The sequence below is a fragment of the Cupressus sempervirens genome, chromosome 5 (assembly GCF_028749045.1).
Source record: "Cupressus sempervirens isolate cs-2001-9-10 chromosome 5, ASM2874904v1, whole genome shotgun sequence".
Lineage (NCBI taxonomy): Eukaryota > Viridiplantae > Streptophyta > Pinopsida > Cupressales > Cupressaceae > Cupressus > Cupressus sempervirens.
In genome coordinates, this window is record NC_143122.1 from 158,618,527 (window position 1) to 158,642,066 (window position 23,540).

Genomic DNA, 23,540 nt, shown 5'->3' on the forward strand with positions numbered 1-23,540 from the left:
CCTGTGGAAAGTGCAGATGAGTTCCTTGCTGGTTAAGCAAGACCTGTCAATTGCATTGAAGGAAAAAGTAAGAAACCAACTGCAATGATGGATGAAGATTGGGAAAAGATTAATGAGAAGGTGAAGGCATCAATTTTTCTTTCGCTATCTCAAAGCAACTTGCTCAATGTATTGAACGAAAAGACAATGAAGGAAGTTTGGAATAAACTTCAAAGCATGTATCAAACTACATCGACTGCAAATAAAATCTATATTATAAAGAAGCTCTACATGCTGAAAATGAAGGAATGGATTGCGATGTCAAATCATATAAATGATTTGAACACCTTATTATGTTAAGCAACCTCAATTAGTATGACTCAAGGTGACAAATCTAAAGCTATCATCTTGTTGTGTTCCTTTCTTGACAGTTGGGGTGCCATGTTACAGTAGTTAGCGCTTCAAATTCCGCAAAGAGCAAGCTGGTCCATGATGAAGTTGTGGCCACTTTACTTAGTGAAGATATGAGAAGAAGTAACAAAGACTCTTCATCTGGTGATATTCTCACCATGGTCAACACCGAGACAAGGGGAAGAACCCATTACAGAGTTAACAATCACAGTCAAAGGAAATCTAAATCACCCAGTAGATCAAGTCAAGAGGTAGGAATGGAGAGTGCTGGTTTTGTGGTAAGACTGGCCTCTCAAAGTGAAGTTGTTAGGCTTACAAGAAGGCACAAGAGAAGGTGAGAAAAATTGAAGCCAATACAACCTATGAGAATGATGAAAGTATTTTATTTCTTTCAACAAGTGTCATCAAATCTGATTCTTGGGTGATAGATTCCGGAGCCTCTTTTCTTGCCACTTCTTGTACGAATTGTTATACATTTATCATGAAGGACAATTTGGAGAAGTATTCCTTGGAGACAATAAGTCTTGTGAGATAGTTAGTAAAGGTGACATTATGCGACAGCTGGAAGGAGGAAACCAATGGTTGCTAAAGGATATTCGTCATGTTCCCAAATTGAGGAGAAATCTGATTTTTGTTAGTCAGCTTTTTGCACAAGGATACCACTCATTCTTTCATCTGAATTCTTGGAAAGTCACCAAAGGATCCATGATTATTGCCAAGGTGTAATGACCCCTTCTCCGTGCTAGCCTTAATGGTGCCTAGTTGGTCTATCTTTTCATCCAGATAGGCTAATGACAGGTGATTTAGGATACCAGCCAGTCATAGGAGTTTTGGTTTCAGCTGAGGAGATTTTAATGGGAAATCCTAAGGTTTAAGTCACTTTATTTTATTGAGTTGAAATATAAAGTACTTTATTATTTAAAGTCACTTTAAGACAAAATGACTTAAGTGACTAAAAGACGAAATAGTCTTTTATCCCACATTGCAAAGATGTTTGTATCTGCCCACACTTTGAGGTTATATAAGAAAGCTTTTGCCTTGGGATTAGCACAATGAATATATGACATTTCTATGTAATCCTAATGGTTGCTTAAATGTGACTGGATATTTCCTAAGGACGAAACCCCTTGAGGAAAAATGTGAGATTGGGCACAAACCTAGTTCTCACATTGCACTTCCAAAACTACGGACAAGAATGATGCCTTGATCTCAGATAATTATAACTCTAGGACCTAAAGGCGATTAAAGATTGCAGTGCTTAATACCACACATAGGACGTTAACTGGAAGAGTTGGAGTTGGACGACAAGAAGAGTGAAGAGTCCATCTATGATAGAAGAGTAGTTTCCACGTAAGTATCTTCTTCAAGTTCAGTTGAATTGTAACAGTGTGGGTTAATATAATAATACAAAGTTGAGAACGTAGCAGGCATGGGGGATTGAACAACAATTGGGTTGGCTTCATATTAACTCCCACACGTGAGTGTACATACACAAAAGTTGCAGGTCGGGGTTAATAACAGGAATTCCTAATAAAGGACGGTGCATCTACAAGGACAATTGTACGCTTGGAGGTAACACGGGATAATAGCTCAACATTGTCAAACACCATCACCTTCAGATTGGTCATATATCAGTACTCTAGCCGTAGTGACTCTAGAAGAAAGAATTGATAAATTAATGTAGTTGGGTCTAGTATATTACAGACTGTAGATGGCATTTAAGATGAAGACATAGATGCTGGGAGTATATTCTGGGCTAAATCGGTCCTCCAGTTGACACTCATTCTAGTAACGGGACTGTATGTTAATTACTGCTCACATTCAATCACTGTATGTTCTTTTTTCTTGAAGTTGGAAAAATCTGTCATTAGTACATTGTGCCACAACTGTTGATTTGTTAGCAAGTCTATAATCCATTATTGCAATATTGAGATATTGAACTGCCAACTAGGAATTTGATTGAAAGAACATGATTTTCTTCTTAGTTTAATAAAACTATTTCATGTCATTTCTGTTAGTAATCACTACAGTAGCATGTCAGTAATATGGTTGCTTAAGGACTTGATTTCATAACAACTATTTGACGATATTACCATTAGTTTAAGTTCAGTATTTTTGATCCAATCCAGTAGAGATTATTACAGTGGTATCAGAGCTATAGGTCCTGTCATCTTGTGGGATAAATAGGAAATAAAATGACAGTGGGGTATGAGAAAGAAACCTTAAAAATTTAGTCACCTCTAACCAGAACAAGTAGGGTCTTCCGAGTAGATTGATATTGAGGATAGTTATTCAGTGGATGAGGAATTGATTTTTGGAATAGGTGAACAAGCTGAATAGACCAAAAAGGTTGATCAGATTGAATAGGCCATACAGGAAAACAACATTCAAATGGCACGCAATGAAGCTAAACTGGATCGAGAAGGAAAACATTGTAGGCTATTAGAGATGGGCAGAATAACATAGCTGATGCACTTTAGCAACTTGCAGCTAATTTACGACAATTAGCCCCTATTAACAGGAGAGCCTTGAGCCATCACAATGGAGGTAGTAGTGTAGCGGGATCACCTTGAGCTGTTAGGGCTCCCACGCGAAACACTAATAGGCCTTTAATGCCAATTTTTAATGCAAAGGAAGAGGTAGCACCACCAACAACACCAAACTTACCACTAGACAATGTTATGGCAACGTATGATGAATGAGATTTGTTTCCTGATCTAATTAAACAAAACATGTCTTTTGTCCAATATCTAAATCAAAAAAGGGAGTCAGATAAATAGTAGCATGATAGGAGACCTAGAGCACCAAACAGAGACTTAAAGCATGCTATGAACAAACCATCTCTTTCTACTTTTGATGGTAATAGTAAGACATCTGCGAAAGCTTGGATTCACAAGCTAGATACTTACCTAGCACTTAAACTTATGTTAGAGACAGAAGGCATCAAATTTGCTATGATGCACTTAGAGGGAGCGACATATGATTGGTGGCATCACGGGTTGATTACCTAGGATCATGGTCTCATTATGTCCTATGAGATATTCAACTCTAAGCTGATTACTCCCTTTGATAGGAAAGGTATTGACATCTATTATAGGGATTTGACTCAGTTACGATAGGGTAGACCTCTGGATGATTTCAATGATGAGTTTTAACAATTCGCAATGATGGTTCCAAACATGTCAGAACAGCGTAAGGTAATGCTGTTCATCGAGGGTTTACAAAATAGATATAGAGGTTTGGTTAAGGTACTTAATCAAACACTTTCTACAATGCTATTAAGATCGCACACGATCTAGAGTCACCCTCTTTGATATAACAACCTCCTAAGAAAATGTATAAGGGGACCACTTCATTCCAAAAGAACAAAAACCGACATAAGGCTACACCTCCTAGGATGAACTTTGAGACATGGAATGAACTCAGGAGGAAGAAGCTATGCTTCACTTGCAGAGAGCCATGGACACTGGACCACAGATGCCTTGGTAAAGGCAAGATACATTATGTAGAGGTACTTTCAGAGGAGGAGGATGAGTAGTAGGAGGGTAGCGATTTTGATGATAGTGATGAGGAGAAGAATGAGGATTGACCACCTAGAGAGAGGAAGAAGGGAGGCACTCGGGGGCAACCTCCTATCATAGCATCAATTTCTAGTGATCCCACGACACACTCCTTTCATTTGAAAGGAATTGTTAGAGGATAGCGTATTATATATCTCTTGGATATAAGTGCCTCGCATAACTTCATAAGCTCATGATGAGTTACTAAAAGGAAACTACAGATTGACGACATACCCTAGTTTGAGGTTAGAGTGGCAAGAGGTGAGAGATTGAGATGCATAGGGAAGGTGTTACGACTTCCGATTCATTTTGATGAGTTTCTTCTTGAGGCAGATTTTTATGTAGTTGATTTGGATGGGTTAGATGCCGTGTTGGGTAGATAGTGGTTGTAGACTATTGGCAGGTACACAGTCGATCATGATAAGATGCAACTAGAATTCTTAAAGGATGGTAGATAGGTGATCCCCAAGGCTATGCCAGAGGTTGAACCCAGATTGATTTCAGCCCACAGAATGGAGGCAATTATGAGGCATGATGACATGGAGTGGGCAACACAATGTTTTATTTCTTTTAAGGCTACCTTAGACATGGGACAACAGTTTCAAGTGTTTTTGAGGACATACCCCCAGGCATTCCCCCAGATAGAGGGTTTGAGCATATCATTGAGTTGGAGAGTGTCAAACCTGTTATCACAACACCTTATCGCCATCCCAGGCATTATAAGGAGGAGATAGAAAAGACGATTAAGAAACTTCTAGACATGGGACACATCAGACCTAGCTCTAGTCCCTTTGCTTCTTCAGTTGTATTGGTGAAGAAGAAGGATGACACCCTACGCATGTGTATTGATTATCGTGCTTTCAACAAGAGGACCATCAAGAACAAGTACCCAATCCCTCGCATTGATGAGCTACTGGATGAGTTACATGGGGTAGTTTACTTCTTAAAGATAGATCTCAGATTAGGGTACCATCAGATATGGGTTCGTGAGGAGGACGTGAGGAGGATGTGCATAAGACAACCTTTCGATGTCACTATGGTCACTATGAGTTCTTGGTTATGCCATTTGGACTCACTAATGCGTCAACTACATTTCAGTCATGTATGAACCACATCTTTTGTAAGTAGTTGTGGAAGAGCGTATTAGTATATTTTGATGACATTGATTTTCAGCAGAACTTGGGACGAGCACTTGGAGCATCTAGATGAGGTACTCAGTATCATGGAGGAGCACTCATTCGCTAAGGAGTCCAAGTGCGAGTTTGGGTTGATAGAGATTCTTGACCTTGGTCACATGATTTGTGCAGATGGGGTGAAGGTACATCAAGAAAAGATTCAAGCAATCCTAGATTGGGCACCACTGAGGAATGTATCAGATTTTAGAGGTTTCATGGGTCTTTGCTCTTACTACAGGAGGTTCAGTAGAGCTTTCTCTCAGATAGTGGCTCCCCTCATCGACCTCACACAGAAAGGGGCTTTCAGATGGACAGTTGAGGCAGAGGAGACCTTTGATAGGCTCAAACAAGTGATAAGCACATGCCCAATTTGGCACTGCCTGATTTCTCTTGACCGTTTGTTCTTGAGTGTAATGCTTCAGGGAGTGGTATTGGCGCGGTTCTCATGCAGGATAGGCATCCGATTTCTTATGAGTGCAGGAAGCTCAAGGATGGCGAGAGACTGTACTCCACTTGATAAGGAGATGTTGGCTATTATGCATGCTTTCGCCAAGTTCAAACAGTACCTAGTAGGGGGCAAATTCACAGTTAGAATGGATCACAATAGTTTGCACTACTTAAAACATAAGGATCTTAACGAGAGACAACAAAAGAAGATCAGCAAGATTCGAGCCTATGATTTTGACATTGAGTACGTCAAAGGTAAGAAAAATGAAGTTGCTGATGCACTTTCAAGGAGACCCTCAATAGCGGAATGTTGTGCTATATCTGAGATTTCAATAGATTGGAAGTCTCAGTTGTTGGTTGAGTATTCTAAGAATACTCAAGCATATTAGATTATGGATGGATCGCTTCAAGACAATAGGTTCAAGGTAATAGATGATATGATTTTCTAAAAGGATCATATTTACCTCGTACTAGGATCTAAGCTCAAAAGTAAGATTATGGAAACTATACATGATGCACCTTTAACAAGACAACTGGGATTCTTTAAAACCTATAGACAGGCTAGGGAAAGATTTTCGTTGTAATGTCCCCACTAATAGGGTTAGTTAAGGACAAGCAATACCTGCAAAATAAATGTTAGAATCACAATAATAATAAAACTAACTATATTATTCTACTCTGTAAGTTAACACCAATCTTAAGGACATCTCTAGAGCGGGCTTCTTAGCTCATAGCTACCTCGCTATCATCCAAGGAGCGCACCCCTTAAGATTCTTCTTGGATGGGCATCCTCCATCCAAGGCCAATGACATATGCATATGTTTGATAACATCAGAATATCTAGCACATTGATTATCGGCCATGGTGGACAATGGAGATCTCAATATCTCCATGCTCCATGTTTCGATATCGATTCTCAGTCATGGCAGATAATGTAGATATTAATATCTCACATGCTCCATGCTTTAAGTTCACATTGATTCTTGGCCATGGCGGACAATGGAGATCTTAAATTCTCACATGCTCCATGCTTCGAGTCTCATTAACATCCATGGTGTTAACTCCATGAACTAACACAATATTATCCACAAGTATGGTTCATTAATATAAATAAATTCATAAACATAATTAAACAAATATAATTCATAAACATACATTTCTTACCTTCTTCTTTTCCAAGAGTACCACCCTTTCATAATACAAATCCTTTGAAAAGTCACAACACTTCATAGTTATAATACTTACAAAAAGTCACAACACTTCATAACTAAAATCCTTTGGAAAAGTCCCACTACATTATAATCACAATATTTTTGAAGAGTCGCAACTATTCATAATTATGACTCTTTTGAAGGTTCACATCCTTTCAATATCATTGACACCTTTTCAAAAAGTTACTTGCTTATTTTCTTCATATTACTTTCCTCTTCTATTTTTCCTTTTTGAACTCCTTTTTTTGGTCCTCTCTAAAATAAACTCTCCTCCCTTTAATATCTTAATTTTAATGATCATGTCTATTTGTTAAACATCTCTTGACTTTTCATTAGATTTAGTTAATTTATATTATTCTATGCTATATTATTTATTTACCTACTCATGTGTGTTTATTATTATTTATTATTAAAGTCTATTTAGAAAATTAACATACTTTCTATAATATTGTCTCTTGTATCTAATTTTTTTTCTTTCTTTATTCAATTGAGATTTTATTATTTTTTAATTATTTTAAGTATCATACTAAATATTATTTGATAAATAATATAGATTAAATAATTATTATTTCCTTATTTTATATTTTAGTATTAGGTTTAATATAACTTTATTATTTATTTAATAATATTGTATTATCTAATTATTATTAAAATTCTATCTTAAAATGAGGATATGACAGTCCGACCTTCCTCAAATTGCTTGTCCTCAAGCAATTAGAAAATTTCTTTTGTTGAGTTGAAATATATTTTTCTTTTAGTCTAAATTCTTAGGTTGCTATCATAGATATGTTTGAGTCCTTTCTAATAGTCATTAACTTTCTACATTAACCTTTCATATAAATTATTTTTCTAGATCCTCTTTAACCCTAAAGGATGACAAGATCGTGCTCTGATACCACTGTAATGTCCCCATTAAAAGGGTTAGTGAGGGACACACAATACCTGCAAAATAAATGTTAGAATCACAATAATAATAAAACTAACTATATTATTCTACCCTCTAAGTTAACCCCAATCTTAAGGACGTCTTCAGATCGAGCCTTAGCTCATAGCTACCTCGCTGTCATCCCCTTAAGATTCTTCTTGGACGGGCATCCCTTATCCAAGGCCAACGACATATGTATATGTTTGACAACGTTAGAATATTCTGGCACATCAATTATCGACCATGGCGGACAATGGAGATCTTAATATCTCCATGTTCCATGCTTCGATATTGATTCTCGGCCATGGCGGACAATGTAGATATTAATATCTCACATGCTCCATGCTTCGAGTTCACATTGATTCTCAGCCATGGTGGACAATGTAGATCTTAATATCTCACATGCTCCATGCTGCGAGTCTCATTAATATCCATGGTGTTAACCCCATGAGCTAACACAACATTATCTACAAGTATGGTTGATTAATATAAATAAATTCATAAACATGATTAAACAAATATAATTCATAAACATACTTTTCGTACCTTCTTCTTTTCCAAGATTCACACCCTTTCATAATACGAATCCTTTGAAAAGTCACGACACTTCATAGTTATAATACTTTCAAAAAGTCACAACACTTCATAACTAACATCCTTTGGAAAGGTCCCACTATATAATCACATTATTTTTGAAGAGCCACAACTATTTATAATTATGACCCTTTCGAAGGTTCACATCCTTTCAATATCATTGACACCTTTTCAAAAAGTCACTTCCTTATTTTCTTCATATCACTTTCCTCTTCCATTTTTCCTTTTTGAACTCCTCTTTTCTCTTCCTTTTTTTTGTCCTCTCTAAAATAAACTCTCCTCCCTTTAATATCTAAATTTTAAGGATTCATGTCTATTTGTTAAACATCTCTTGACTTTTCTTTAGATTTAGTTAATTTATATTATATATTTACTTATTTGTGTTTATTATTATTTATTATTAAATTCTATTTAGAAAATTAACATACTTTCTATAATATTGTCTCTTGTATTTAATTTTCTTTCTTTCTTTATTCATTTAGATTTTATTATTTTTAAATTATTTTAAGTTTCATACTAAGTATTATTTTATAAATAATATAGATTAAATAATTATTATTTCCTTATTTTATATTTTAATATTTTTTGATGAATAGACCTTTTCCATTAATTAAAATAATAAAGATACATATTCACAAAAAAAGGGCCAGGGGATACAGGATCACCCTGTGAGTTCAAATGGCCCAAGGCCAAAAATCAACTATTCATCAAAAAACATATATAAGCAAAAACAAGAAACTTTGGGTTGCAAGTGTAGTGCCAGCCAAAGGAGGGTCTTTATCATCAGAACCCCAAAAATCCTTGGGGTCAGTGGTTGGCTTAGGAGGAGCCCAACCGACAACAATAGTAGTATCTTTATCAACTTTTTTTTCTTCCTTAGCCCTAGGAGGAGAAATGACAAGATCTAGCTGGGGGAAAGCCCACTTGTCAACCTGCATCAATGGCAACAGGGGGAGCTACCGGGGACCAGCCCGAGCCCAACCTTCGAGGAGGCGAGGCTGAGCGTTGACGGCCACGAAATCCACCACTGGGAGAGCGGCGATGAGGTTGCGACCTGGGTGTTTGTGAGCAGCGAGCAAAACTGCTTTGGTCTCGCCAACGACCATGGAGAGGAGTGCGGTCATCGAAAAAAGTATTCAGAGGTACTTGGGCAACTGTACAAGGGGCATTTCTCTAGTGAGCAAGTAGCTCCTTCAGGTGAGCCACTTCCAGCACGACCTTGTTAGTTTGTACTTGAATCTGCAACATGCCACTTCCAGCACGACCTTGTCAGTTTGTACTTGAATCTGCAACATGACATTATTACATTTATGTGCTTTAGAATACATTGCAACATAAATATCAAGAAAGCTATGAGAGAATAAAACAACATTACGATCTTTCCAGATTGTAAACAATATCTCCATTCTGAAAGCATGCTAGATCTAGGCGTATTTAAAAGGGAGTCTAGGAGCATCACCTAGAACTACCATATACCAACTGAAGGCCTCTGGATGAAAAGGCTTGAAAAAATCACAAATCTAGAGCCAGTAATTCTAAGCTCTTCTGTAGAACCAAAAAATATGTAGAAAGCTTTCAAGCTGGCCATAAAAAGGGCATCTAGGATTTGAGACTCCCAAATGGTGAAGCCAAGGGCCCAAAGGCAAACCCGGGAAGAGGAGACACCAGGTAGAGTGAGCAATCTTTGGCTCTGTGATGGTATGCCAAATAGTGGCAAATCTAAGACTCCAAGTCTTATGCAAAGAATGCAAATGCCAGTGCTGGTTGAGAGTGTCAACCATTGGAAGATGGGGCACCAGCCATTGATACCCTAGCCTGGGCTTATAACTAGTCATTGGAGTGGCAGGGTGCCACTTCCAATCTTTCCACCATGGGCGTGATGGGTGAATTCCCAGCTTGTGCAACAAATTGGGAGGAGCCGCAGAAACTAGAAGATCAATTGTCTGTCAATCTGGACGGATAAGCTTATACTAAACCTGTAGATCCTCCCATGAGTGAAGGCTCATAGTAACCTTGGAAAATAAATCTTTGCGAGTTCTAATACCCCTATGAAATAATCACAAAGCATTGGCTCCTTGAATTTTGGCTAAAGGCACACCTTGCATGGCAAACAAGGGTGACCAGCAAAGGTTTTGTTGATTCATTGAGAGCCCATCTCTAAAGCCATTACTAGCCCAGTGAAGCCATGGTTTGAGAGCTTCCCAGGACTGCCAAATACTCTTAGCAACGAAAGTGCCCTGAATCTAAACAGGTTTAGAGGTCACAAGAAGGGTTTGAAGACCAATCCCCTTCTAGGCTGGACGGTTAACCAGAAAGCCTAAAGAAATGTAGTGGCGTAGTAGAATTTTCCAGGCTTCATCTCTTGAGAGAGCCCGTATGACCCACTTGGCACAGAGGGCTATCCCCTGCTTGCAGGTGGAGAGTAACCCGAGGCCACTAGAATCTTTGGGCAAACAACAGAACTCCCAAGCAACTCTGTGAAAGCCATGATGCATAGCATCAGAGGCCTAGAGGAAGTCCTTGAGAAGACGTTCAAGCTTAAAGTACGAGGCTTTAGAAGGAGCCCAACAAGAAGAATAGTACACGAGTAGCAGCGAGCACTTTGGAGCAGATTTGAAATTTTCACGCAAGAGAGAGGGGCTTTGTAATCCAATATTCCAACTTCTTCTCAATTCGAGCAAGCACAACACTCCACAGCTCCACAGCAGATGCTTGAAAAGCAAATAGAATGCCTAGAAATCTAAAGATTTCACCATGTTGGACCCATTTCCATCCATACTGTTGCAACCAATGAGGCCCGGGCAAAAAAGACTGGCGGTAGCAGAGGGTTTTGTGCCATTGGATAGCAGACCTTGAAGCAAGGCAAAAATTATCCAAAAATTGCAATGCATTGGCAATATTCTCCTCATCCTCAATCAAGGCGAGGAAAGAGTCATCTGCGAAATGACCATTGACCAACTAAGTGGTCGACTCCAGAAAAGAAATACTACGTACCAACCCTTGGGAAATGGCATTGGCCAGTAGGTAGCCAAAGCCGTCGGTTGCCAAAACATAGAGGGAAGGTGCAAGAGGACAACCTTACTGGATAGATTCGAAGAGCCCAAAGGCTTGAGATTGACGTCCATTAATGGTGATGCAAGCAGAGGCATCCCCAAAAAGCATCTGCACCAATTGACAAAATACTGGGCCGAAGTTGAGAGCTTGAAGCATGGCTAAAATAAAGGGCCATTCAATTCGGTCATATGCTTTGGCGAAATCAATCTTCAAGAATAGGGCCCGCTGTTTGGAATGTTTGGCCCATTCCATCGCTTTCCAGACAACAATAATGTTGTCCAAGATATACCGAGACTTAATAAAACCAGTTTGTTCAAGTCGAACAATCTGAGGGGGCAAATACCAAATTTTAAGAGATAGCCTTGGCAATGATTTTGTAGGAGACATTCAACAAAGTAATGGGCCACTAGTTACAAATTTCTTCAGGATCACCAGCTTTAGGTATGAATTTAATAATCCCTTTGTTAATAATATTGCCCAATGACTTTGATATGTAAGCTTCATGGTAAACATGAAGCAAATCAGATCCAATATCATCCCAAAGCACCTTGTAGAATTCACAGGGGAAGCCATCACATCCAGGGGCTTTGTCATTAGTCATGGAGAGGATAGCTTCCTTTAAATTTGCAAGCGTTAACTTTTGTTCACAAGAGGCATATTGCTCAGGGGCAAGCCTATTGGGAGTAACATCAAGGCAGGCTCGTAGCACTTGATCACGCGCAATAGAGGGCCCTTGAGCTGTAAAAACCTGCTCATAAGGATGCACAAAAGCTTGGAGAATATTCGGCAGGTCAGTGAAAACTTGCTGATCTTCTTGGATGCAATTAATATCCACTACAGAATCAAATCATTAAAAAATTCCTTGGAAGCCTGATTGCCGACCTCCAACCAGTGGAGATGGGCCTTGATCTGAACTCCCCGAGCAACATAACTATCTGCAACTTGTTTTGGTGTCGAAGGTTGGCAAGCTGAACTTGGAGATCCGTGTCAAACGGATTCATGGCAAGAGCTTCAAAGGCTGTACATAGATCGAGAGTAGTGGCTTCATAATATCTCTTGTGGTACATAGCTAGCTGTTTACCGTGAATGCGAGGAAACCTCTCAGTACGAAGGATAGTGCCATTTCACCATTGAATCCACCCAACATGTGTGTGGGGCTGAGGCTCAAGATTCCAGACACGAAGAATGTGAGCAATAGTTGGTGGATGAGCCAACAAAGAGGTGTTGAGGTAAAATTGGGTTTTACTTAAGCGAGGCTAAGCATTCTGCTAGGTGATAGAAAAGAGAATGGGGGAGTGGTTTGACAATGTCACATCAGGCAGGGGAGTGATAGGCAAGGCGTGCTTTTGAGAAAAAGGAAAAAAGGATTGCGCATAAATCATAGCCCTGTCAAGTATCTTTAAAACTTTGTCCGACCCAACTCGAAAATTGGACGAGTGTGCCAAATCCCATCTAGGTGGCGGTGAGTAACATTAGGATCAAAGAGGCCTAATTTGTTCTGCATGTAAAGCTAGGCCTCCCATTCGCCAGCTGCCCATCTAAATGGCAAAAGGCCGCCTTTATCAGAGGCCAACTCAACTATGTTGAAGTCCCCACAAAAAAACCCATGTCGTAGGTGGCAAATGATCTGCCAACCAATGACATAGATGTGCACACTCAACAACATCATTGGGAGCATAAATGTTAACAATACCGAAAGAGTGATTTTGCAAAGACAACAAGATCCAATCACTCTGTGAAAAGGGTCAGAACCATGAGAAATAATAGATGAAATTAAATGAGGAGAGAGAAGAGTAACAACATCCACTCGACCAGCTTCATGCTGAGAAGCAAAAATGGCACTGTCAGGCCCAATAACACAAGAAGTTGAGAGAAGAAATCCAACAACTTTAACCTCTTGGAGGCAAAGAACATCAAGATCAAATTGACATTTGGTATCACGGATAGAATATTTTCTAGCGAGGTCTGTCAGCCTCTGCACATTCCATAAAAGGCAATTCATGGTAAACCAGCTTGCATATCATCCTCGTCCCCAAGAGAGGAAAAAATACTATGCAAAAAAGAGGGAGACTCAAAAGAGGGGTCATCAACGGCTATGACCCTCCGAAGTTTCTCCCCATTGTCAAAAAAATCCTTGTGGCCATCTAGGTTGCGAGATTGGCATAACTTCTGCTAGGGAATCATTGATGCCGCTTGCAGCGCATGAGTCCACAAAGGACGCGGATCTGAGGAAGGAACCCCCATTGTCCCCTGGCCTCTAGGGTTTGAAACAGGAGGCAGAGGGAGCATTAGAATAGAGGAGTCACTTGGTATCTGGCTTGAGCTAGGTTTACCATGATCCACAGGCAAAGAACTTACCTTAGCCACTGCTGAACCCTTTCCCTTTTTCACCACCGTAGTCCATTCATCTTTTTTAGCGGCAAGAGTGGGCTTTGCTTCCGGAGCCGAGGGACGGTTATGTTCCAGCAAGGGACAATCCCTAATCTTATGCTCAGCTGACTGGCACCAATAGCAGGTATTCAGAAGGTTGAGGTATAGCACTTTCTGAGTGAAGGTGGTACCACCTATCTAGATATCCACGGAATCTTTGAGGTCCGTAGACAGGTCGACCTCAACGCAAACCCTATGCTGGGGACAAGCGTTGTAAAACTTGTCCGGTTCAATGCACACAAAATTACCGACGGTTTGCGTGATAACAGGCAAAAAAGACCAGCAAGGAATGGGACGCCCAGGAAACTTCACCCAGACGGGAACCTTAAGTTTTCGATCATCAGAAACAACAAAATTGCGCGACCAGTGTTGAAAAACCAAGAGGGATAACCTAATAGTCCAAGGCCCTCGCACAAAAACATGTTCATCTTGGCTTGTACTGCCAAAGCGAATAAGAAAAAAGCCTTTGGTAAGGCTTCAAACGCCTTCAAGGCGAACACCCTGGGGTGTCGAAACCTTGGAAACCCATTCCTACAGCGTGCTTTCAGAAGGAGTACGACCCACAAAATACCCAATAAGAATTTCCCGCTATAACCATGTGCACGCACTATCAAACTCCTTGAGATTCCAAATAATATCAGGAGAAGAATTGCCTCATGAAACACCTTAGGAACAAACTTGTGCGGGCATTTGGTCGGCGAAGCCATTATCTCTAGTAGCAACAACTCCAGCACCAACATTAACTGCTAAGGCAAAGAAGGCTGAACTCATTATAAATGAAAACTTATTCCCACAGTAAATGCGGTATGACAAGCAATGGAAATCAACAAGGATTCAGACGGAGGCCATACAAATCCTAGCAGAGCTCATCAATCGAATGTATCACCTTTGAGTGCGAGTTATTTAAAACTTACTCCATATTTTAGTATTAGGTTTAATATAACTTTATTATTTATTTAATAATATGGTATTATCTAATTTTTATTAAAATTCTATCTTAAAATGGGGATATGATAGTCCGCCCTTCCTCAAATTGCTTGTCCTCAAGCAATTATATAATTTCTTCTATTAAGTTGAAATATATATTTCTTTTAGTCTAAATTCTTAGGTTTCTATCATGGATATGTTTGAGTCCTTTCTAATAGTCATTAACTTTCTACATTAGTCTTTTATATAAATTATTTTTCTAGATCCTCTTTAACCTTAGAGGATGACAAGATCATGCTCTGATACCCTGTAATGTTCCCACTAAAAGGGTTAGTTAGGGACAAGCACTACCTGCAAAATAAATGTTAGAATCACAATTATAATAAAACTAACTATATTATTCTACCCTCTAAGTTAACTCCAATCTTAAGGACGTCTCCATATTGGACTTCTTAGCTCATAGTTACCTTGCTGTCATCTCAGGAGCGCACCCCTTAAGATTTTTTTTGGACAGGCATCCTCTATCCAAAGCCAACGACATATGCATATGTTTGACAACATCAAAATATTCTAGCACATCGATTATCGACCAAGAAGTTTTGAGATAGCGAAAGAAAAATTGATGCCTTCGCCTTCTCACCAATCTTTTCCCAATCTTCATCCATCATTGCAGTTGGTTTCTTTTTTTTCCCTTCAATTGCAATTGACATTCCCGCACAAAATGCCCCCACAAGTTACATGCTCGACACTGAATAATCGGTCGTCCGTTTGCATCATACTGGATTCGGCTTCTGCTCGTATTGGTATTGTTATTATTGTTGTTATTTTGTCCATGCCGATTATTCCTGTATCCTCCAGATGTAGCGCCGGCGGCATTCGTGTTTCCGTAGATTTAGTCTTAATTTTCTAATTTGGTAACAATTAATTGTGATTGACAGTTCTTTGTCTATATATATATATATATACATTCATGGTTATTTTTCTTTGTAATTAGTCCATGCAATGCTATCTAAATTTGGTGGATGACAATTTATTGTAATAAGCTTTAGTTAGTCAATGTGACAAGCTTGTCCAACTTTTAGAGCACAGGGCTCATTACTAATCTTTAGACTAGTCTCCTCAATGTTGACCTATACCAATTCCCAGTGTGTAAGTTACCAGAAAAATAATTAAAGAAGCAAACCCAACTCTGCCTCTTATAGTATTCATACAACCTCATGACTGTGTTGTTGTCTTTGCAATATAACTTTTGAAAGTTGTATATCTCCATATTGTGCTAGTATCAAATGCTCGCCATGGATTTTGGTGTATTCCTATAGCTCTCTTAATAATTCCCATCAGCATTCTCTTGGCTCTGGATGCTTCTATTTCTAGCCTTTTGTAATGTTATTGTTCATTATGTATTGCATACAATTAGTGCCCACTATTGTATTTAATTGAAAGTCCATCTAGATTAATTTCTACAAGCTCCTAACGACTCAAAGTTTAAATGTTCTTCTGCATTTGATTACATCATACAAAGCTAGTTGATAGATAAAATATTCTCCACATTTCTTACCAACAAGAGTATCCTTTCTTTAAAATAGGTTTCAGGTGTTCGGAGGCTCATCACCTCACAGACCAGTAGAAGACATTGCATATGCCATTGCAAGGTTCTTTGCCAAAAATGGCACATTTGTAAACTATTATATGGTATGAATCTGTATGCTTCCACCCGAGTATCATGTAATGTTTAACCATATGTTTGTTGTAAAAGGCTGGGCAGAAGTGTTAACATATATAACAATACAGACAGTGCATTTGCATCTGTTGTTTACTGCCCTTTGACATCATTATCTTGCATGTTGGCATTCTAGTATCATGGAGGGACAAACTTTGGAAGATCAGGAGGGCCATTTATCACAACAAGCTATGACTATGATGCACCTATAGATGAGTATGGTCAGTAACAATTCATCTTCCTCTTCTAATTGTCACTTATTTTAAATCATGTATCAGTTTATCAACATGTTTTCGTTCATGTACTCAGGCATCCCCAGAGAACCTAAATGGACTCACCTTAGAAATTTGAATATAGCAATTAAGCTCTGTAGTGATGCTGTACTATATGGAAGACCAGAAACTTTCTGGTTGGGTCCTTCACAAGAGGTACTTGTACTTTGGATGCTTATATTGGTGCTTCCAAAGATATACAACAATTCATCAAAGACATGTATATTGGGAGAAATAATATTTAAAGATAATTGGATGGATGGATGCAATATGCATGTATTGATACTAAAAGTTTGAATATGATTGTCTAAGAAATGCTTGTGACATTGTAGGCACATGTTTACAGTGGAGAAGGAGGACTATGTGCAGCATTTCTTTCCAACAGGGATTCTAAAGCTGATGTGAAGGTGAACTTCCAGAATTTGACTTATGATCTTCCTGCATGGTCAGTTAGCATACTCCCTGATTGCCGAAACGTGGCATTCAATACTGCAAAAGTGAGTTTCTGAATTTAACTTGTTTTGTTTGGATGAAAGTTTATCCATTTGTTTGACGTTCAATAATTGTTCATGTAGACAATTCTATGCATCTAGCTTCTGGAGGCTTATTTTCGTGAAAATTTAAAATCTATCTGGACTTAGTTTGTTGGGATGCAAAAGGGCTGTTCAATTTTTGGGCTCTTATAGGGATTTTTATGGTACTGAAAATAAAAAAACACTGGCAATGTTTTTAGAGAATTATATATTCTATGTTCAGGTGTTAGCAGAGTTTGGATACTATTTTTAGCAGAATTGTGTGGTACCTCTTTTGTTTATCTTTAGGTGCTTTTGTCTTTATTTTAGGGCAGATTATTTGATGATGGAAAATATTCAAAATAAGCTACCTATTGTGAGTGCCTAGTTCATGGGTTATTTATTAACATTACAAAAAATGCTGACATAGAGAATGATTACCAAGATATTTAATATCAGCAAAGGAGCAAACGTCTCCTCAAATATGATGTAATGTCCTTTATTGGGACTTTCTCTAAATTGCCCTAGGATTCCTAAATGAGGTATGGATGAAGTTGGGAAATGTAATTCCCAACTTAGTTTCCTTATTTAATACTATAATATTCAAAGTGTCCATAAAGGGTTTCCTAAAAGTTCTACCCAAATAACCCATTGTCATTATGGAATACCAGTTGTGAGATTATACAAAGGGTCTTGAGTTGTTCCACCTAATCCAAGAGCTTGAAAAGGCAATTGTACTTTGGCCTTCCATCTCCACTTGGGGTGTCTTTATCGAAATGGCTTCATAGCTACTTGTATTCCTTATATGCACTATTTCTTCTCTAAAAGGGAATGGCCAATTGGATAATTTTTTGGGGGAATTGTAATTTCTAGCCTATTATGCTTTGGAAGTGTCATTGCAAGACTAACAATATATATCCCTATTGGGACTTACTCTAAATTGCCCTCCAATATGATTTATAATGCCTCCTAGCTACTTGCATTCTGTTGTTTGGCTATCTCTATTGGAATGGTTTCCTAGCTACTTTGCATTCTTCATATAGACTATCTCACCTCCAAAATTGGCTCCCCAATTGGGTGAGAACTTTAACAAAATCACTATTTCTAGTCTACCATACATACAAAGAATCATGGTAAGACTAGCAACACACACACACACACACACACACACACACACACACACACACACACCCACACCTATTGGGACTTCTCTAAATTGCCATTTGTGACCAATTGTAATGTCCCCTATATGGTCTTATCCAAAATTGCCTTAGAATTCCTAATTGAGGTATGGATGATGTTGGGAAATATAATTGTCAACTTAATACCCTGATTTATGGTTGAAAATAGGCTAGCTTTAAAAGATAAATAAACATATAATCCAACAATGCTACAAATGGAAATCTAAATCACTATTATAATATTCAAAGTGTACATAAGGGTTTCCTAAAATTTCACGCTAAATAACTCATCATCATTATGGAGCACTAGTTGGGAGATCATACAAGGTGCCTTGAATCGTTCCACCAAGTTCAGCAGCACAAAAAGACAACCATCCTTCGGCCTCCCAGGCCCAATTTTTTACAAGAATGACTTCCTAGCTACTTTATTTCCTATATGCAATATCTCCCTTCCAAAATAAAATGGCCATGAATTGGATACGAATCGTCATTTATAGTCTATTATACATCGGCAAAATCATAGCAAGAATACAATTTATTTTTATGTGCGTGGGTGTCTATATATGTGCGTATGCATTAATGGATGTATGTATGCATGCTTATATCTATATGTGTTGTGTGTGCACATATGCATGTATGTGTGTGTATTTATAGAAGAGTAGCAATGCGTAATATTCCAGTCTAACAAATGACCATTAATAACCAGACAAATCTTTATGCATTATACTTCCCACCAAAATATTAGATAGGTCTATAAGCTGCTGATTGATACACACACACATGGAAATATAGACACATACACGGAGCCTGCAATTTGCATTAGATCGATACTGATTCTCTTCTTTGCTGTCCTGACTTGGTCAATGTTTGAATGACTAATATAGATTGATTGAATTGATGGTCTATTTGCTTTTGTCCCAATTGATGCTTGATGGATGATTGAATGATTTCTTTTGATTTGATGATTTCATATATTAGTGAACGATGATCAAATAATTGAGAATTCATAAAGTGACGAGTGTTAATTGAGCAAGTGCTTATTTGATGTACTGGTGCATTGTGTAGGTGGCTATTATGTCATAATAATACTTTTGTCAATTAAAGGGTAGAACAATAAAATACTTGTTTTCAAGTGGTGTTACTTAGCAATGGTTGGCATACTTAACTGTTGTATCTATTTGTATTCACACTGGAACAGAGTAAGGAAATGATTATGCTATGAAAAGTTATCCCATTCTGTCATATCTCACATTATATGTTTTGTATTCTCTCTGATTATTTTTGTGATACCATTTGTGATTCATGTTTGGTATCATTCTTGAATGGTCATGATTGCAGTACACTGGCAAGACATCTTGTATTAGGCATCAACATTTTGGTGTCATTGCCTAAGTTTGTACCTAGAGGTCTAAAGAAGTAGGATTGGCGAGATGTCAATATAATGGGTTGTACCTTTGACCAAAAAATCCTAGTAATTAATAGTGACGTTGAGGACAATAAGGAAGTGACTCGAGAGGAGCAGTTGGCACAGGATTTGTTTAAGTTGTGGGATGGGTCGGTTGATGAGTACGTGCAGTGGGAGGCTCGAGAGAGAGAGTAGTCTCCCCTGCCCCCAGATGTGTCGAACTTATGGTGAACAGTTTGGTGTACGATCTTCTTGCTCGCCTTCCAAGATTGTTGCCTTGCACATTAGTGGAAGTCCAAGGCAACATGAGGCAAGGGAAAGAGAATAATACATGCAAGAAATACTCAATGGTATGAGGAAAGGAACTAGAGGTAGGAAGAACCACACGACACTAGTAGGCGCCACACCTATTGCATCCAAAATTAATACTCCTTGTGCAAAATAAAGACAGAAGGCCTACAAGGAAAGAAACACAATTTGAAGAAATAGAAACTTCAGTGAGGTCTTTGCATATTCAACAAGCCAAGAGATGACAATGACTGCAATAACTTGCAGGAAGATCTTTCGATTCCTAGCCTGACGAACGCTTTTACATAAGCTTCCACTGTGGTAGCTGGATAGATCAGATCTATGGGTTCCCCAATCCTATTATTGAGACCCATGATGTATTTTCTGAGTCAAAAATTTTCATTATCCTGCAGCTTTGGGATATATTTTAACAACTTGTTAAATTTCTCGATGTATTCATTCACTGATTTATCCCCTTGAGGTTCTGGAATTCGTCACATTTCTGTTCATAAAACAATTGTGGTGGCCATCTCTGTCTAAATAGTTGGACGAACCTTGTCCAGGTGATGGTTGTCCGGGTTAGCCTCATTTCTACCTTTTTACTTTCCTACCAATCAACAGTTTCTACCATTAATTGGTATGAGCCTTGCACTGCATTTTGAACTTTTGTGTAGTCTTGGAGTTCAAAATACTTCTCCATGCCCATTAATCATGCCTCCAATGCATCACCTGAAACAATCGTCAAATTGGGGAGGTTTGACCTTCATATCATTTGTCATTAGACCCAATCCAGGATTGCCTTTTGCACTATGGGCCTTACTCTCGTGTTGGTCATCTTTGTGGGAATTTGTATGATGTGAACATTTTGCTCTACTTCAGGGCTTGGTATCTGACCTTGCATATCCGGACCCTTTAACATTCTTAAGTTTTTCCTCAAGGGTATTTAATTGGGTTCTAAGTCTCCATCATCATGAACAATAATTGATCTAATTTCTGAGAAAAGGAATAAGGTAATCCTCAAGGTTGCATGGGTACTTGTACCCACACCCCTAGTACTCATACCCATGTACCCAAGTATTGGATACATGTGTTGAACCCTTGGTATCTGGTCTTTGATTGTTGTCAATAATGTAATTATAATGAGCATATGGTATGATTAACATCATGTAATTATCTTATTTGATGTGCTTAAATATTGTTCAAAACATATTCAAGACAAACACTTAATTGTTATACAATTAACACTTAATGTTCACATTGGTTTAGAAAACGGTTATAAAAAAATAGTTTTGGTCTATGAGAAAGTAGACAAACTTTTTTATTAGATAGACTCCCAACTATCATACCTTTTCAAAAAGGTCTTTGAGTTAGCTAAAATGGGTCTTTGTTAGTTTTTGCATAACACATGCGGAAAGAGAAAAAGTCTATTTATCATAAATAGTTACCAAATTGTTATGATAGTTTTAGCAGGTTTGAGCGGTTTTGGTCTAATGGAAGTTTGGGGTATGTACTTGCCTCCAAAATTTCGACTTTCTTGGTTTATGAGTAGAGGATACATTCCTCTAAAACATCCAACAGGTGGTTTTGACAAAAGTTGCAGGATTGGTGTGGAATTCCTTGTAGACCGAACAATTTGCAAGTAGATTTTTAACAACAAATAAGAGAGTAATGGTTTATGTTTCTATTTTCATATTTTTTATTTGATTTTCATTGTAGAATTTTTATCAGAGGTAGAAGAAGGTTTATATATTGCTTCTTCATTCATTCATATTAGTATTTGATCAAATCTTTTAATCAAAAAGAAAATATATTTGGATATTGGATGTTTTGAGGAGAATAGAAGTATATCCTGCATTATGTTTTCAACAAGAAGTTAAAACTAGTGATTCATGATTTGTGTTGTAACAGAGATGATCCTCTGATTTATATCTCATTTGTTCATTTTGGAAGTTGGTGCTTCTTGTATTTATGAAGTTGGTGCTTCAGTTGTAATGGATTGGTGTTTCTAAAACAAGGTGTTGGTGCCTCCCAGAGTTGTAGCTCTAAAAGATTTGGCCAAGAAGCCAATAAAGTTTCAGATTTAAAGTGTTTTTTCTACCCTAAAGGGTTTTCCACGTTAAAATATTGTGTCACTTTGTTATTCACTAACTATCTTGCTCATGTGTTAAAGTTTTATAACTTGTAATTGTTTCAAGTTTTGAAAAGTATTTTAAACCACTAATTCACCTCCACTCTCAGTGGTGTTTGTATTCCAACAACTGGTATGAAAGCAAGGTTCCCTATATCAAGTTTAACAACTTTGGGTAGATTTTGGTTGAGTGGAATACTTGTCTTTTATGGCTCAAGATAGTTCTTCAAAGTCCTATTTTTGATTGAATCAGATTATGCTTTTTGGGAAGTAATGATGTGAACATATTTGTTATCTATTAATGTTGATGTTTGGGCTTAAATTGTTAATGGTTATAAAGTTCTTAATACTTTACCTACAAATCCTGATGAAAAGAGGAAGTATGAAACTGATATGAAGTCAAATTTGCTATACTTAACAGTTTATCTAAGATGTTTTTGCTAAGGTAATGCATTGCAGTTCTTAGGACAAATTGAAAAACACATATCATGGTAATGATAGAGTTAAAGAAGCCAAGATACAACATTTGAAATCAAGATTTGAAGACCTTAAGATGGGTAATGATGAAAAGGTAGAAGACTATCTCCTGAAGATAGATGAAACTGTAAATGGCATAAGAGGACTTGGTGAAAAAATTGATGATATTGATGTTGTAAAGAAAGTTTTGAGATCTCTTCTTGATAAATTTGATTCTAAGAGATGTTCTATAGAAGAAACTAGAGATATTAACAAGTATACAATGAAAGATATTTATGGAGCACTTGTAGCTTATGAAATGAGAAAGTTTGGCAAGCAGGAATCCATAAGCAAAGAAGCAACATTCAAGGTGGAAAAGAAAGTGAAGCAAGTCTCTTTAGAATCAATAGATCTTGATGTTCTTGGAGCTCATTTATCAAGAAAATTAAATAAAGGAGTAGGTAAATACAAAGGTAAACTTCCTTTCAAATGCTTTAATCGTGGTAAAATAGGACACTTTGCATCTAAATGTCCTTATAATAGTCATGATGAAGTAGATGATGAGAAAGAGAAATCAAGTAAAAAGAAATTCTATAACAAAAAGAAGTCCTTTAAGAAGAATAAGAGTTTGATTGTTGATGTATTAGATAGTGAATCTAGTAGTTTTGAATGCGATGAAATGAAGTTTCATTCATGGCTATAGAAACTACTAGTAATGTCCCCTTTTTTAGCATTCATAGCATGATGTTGTCGTTAGCCTATTTCCTCAGGGTCCCGTAGGCTAACCAAGACATTAAAGGGACTTAGAGGCCATTTGGCCGAGGTAGTTTTAGTTGCAGGTCTTTCTGAGGGGTTTTGAGGCAAC

At 37.8% G+C, this 23,540-nt stretch overlaps 1 protein-coding gene across 2 annotated transcripts in view; it reads left to right on the plus strand.

The window, feature by feature from the left end:
* The window catches only part of LOC149554920 (beta-galactosidase 5-like), a 183,798-nt gene that overhangs the window by 31,317 nt on the left and 128,941 nt on the right, over positions 1-23,540 (plus strand). For both annotated transcript variants that reach the window (XM_089828922.1, XM_089828923.1), the window contains exons 8-11: positions 16,300-16,405; positions 16,570-16,654; positions 16,743-16,861; positions 17,038-17,202. In XM_089828922.1, coding sequence (XP_089685048.1) covers positions 16,300-16,405; positions 16,570-16,654; positions 16,743-16,861; positions 17,038-17,202 — 475 coding nt within the window. The remainder of the gene's footprint in view (positions 1-16,299; positions 16,406-16,569; positions 16,655-16,742; positions 16,862-17,037; positions 17,203-23,540) is intronic.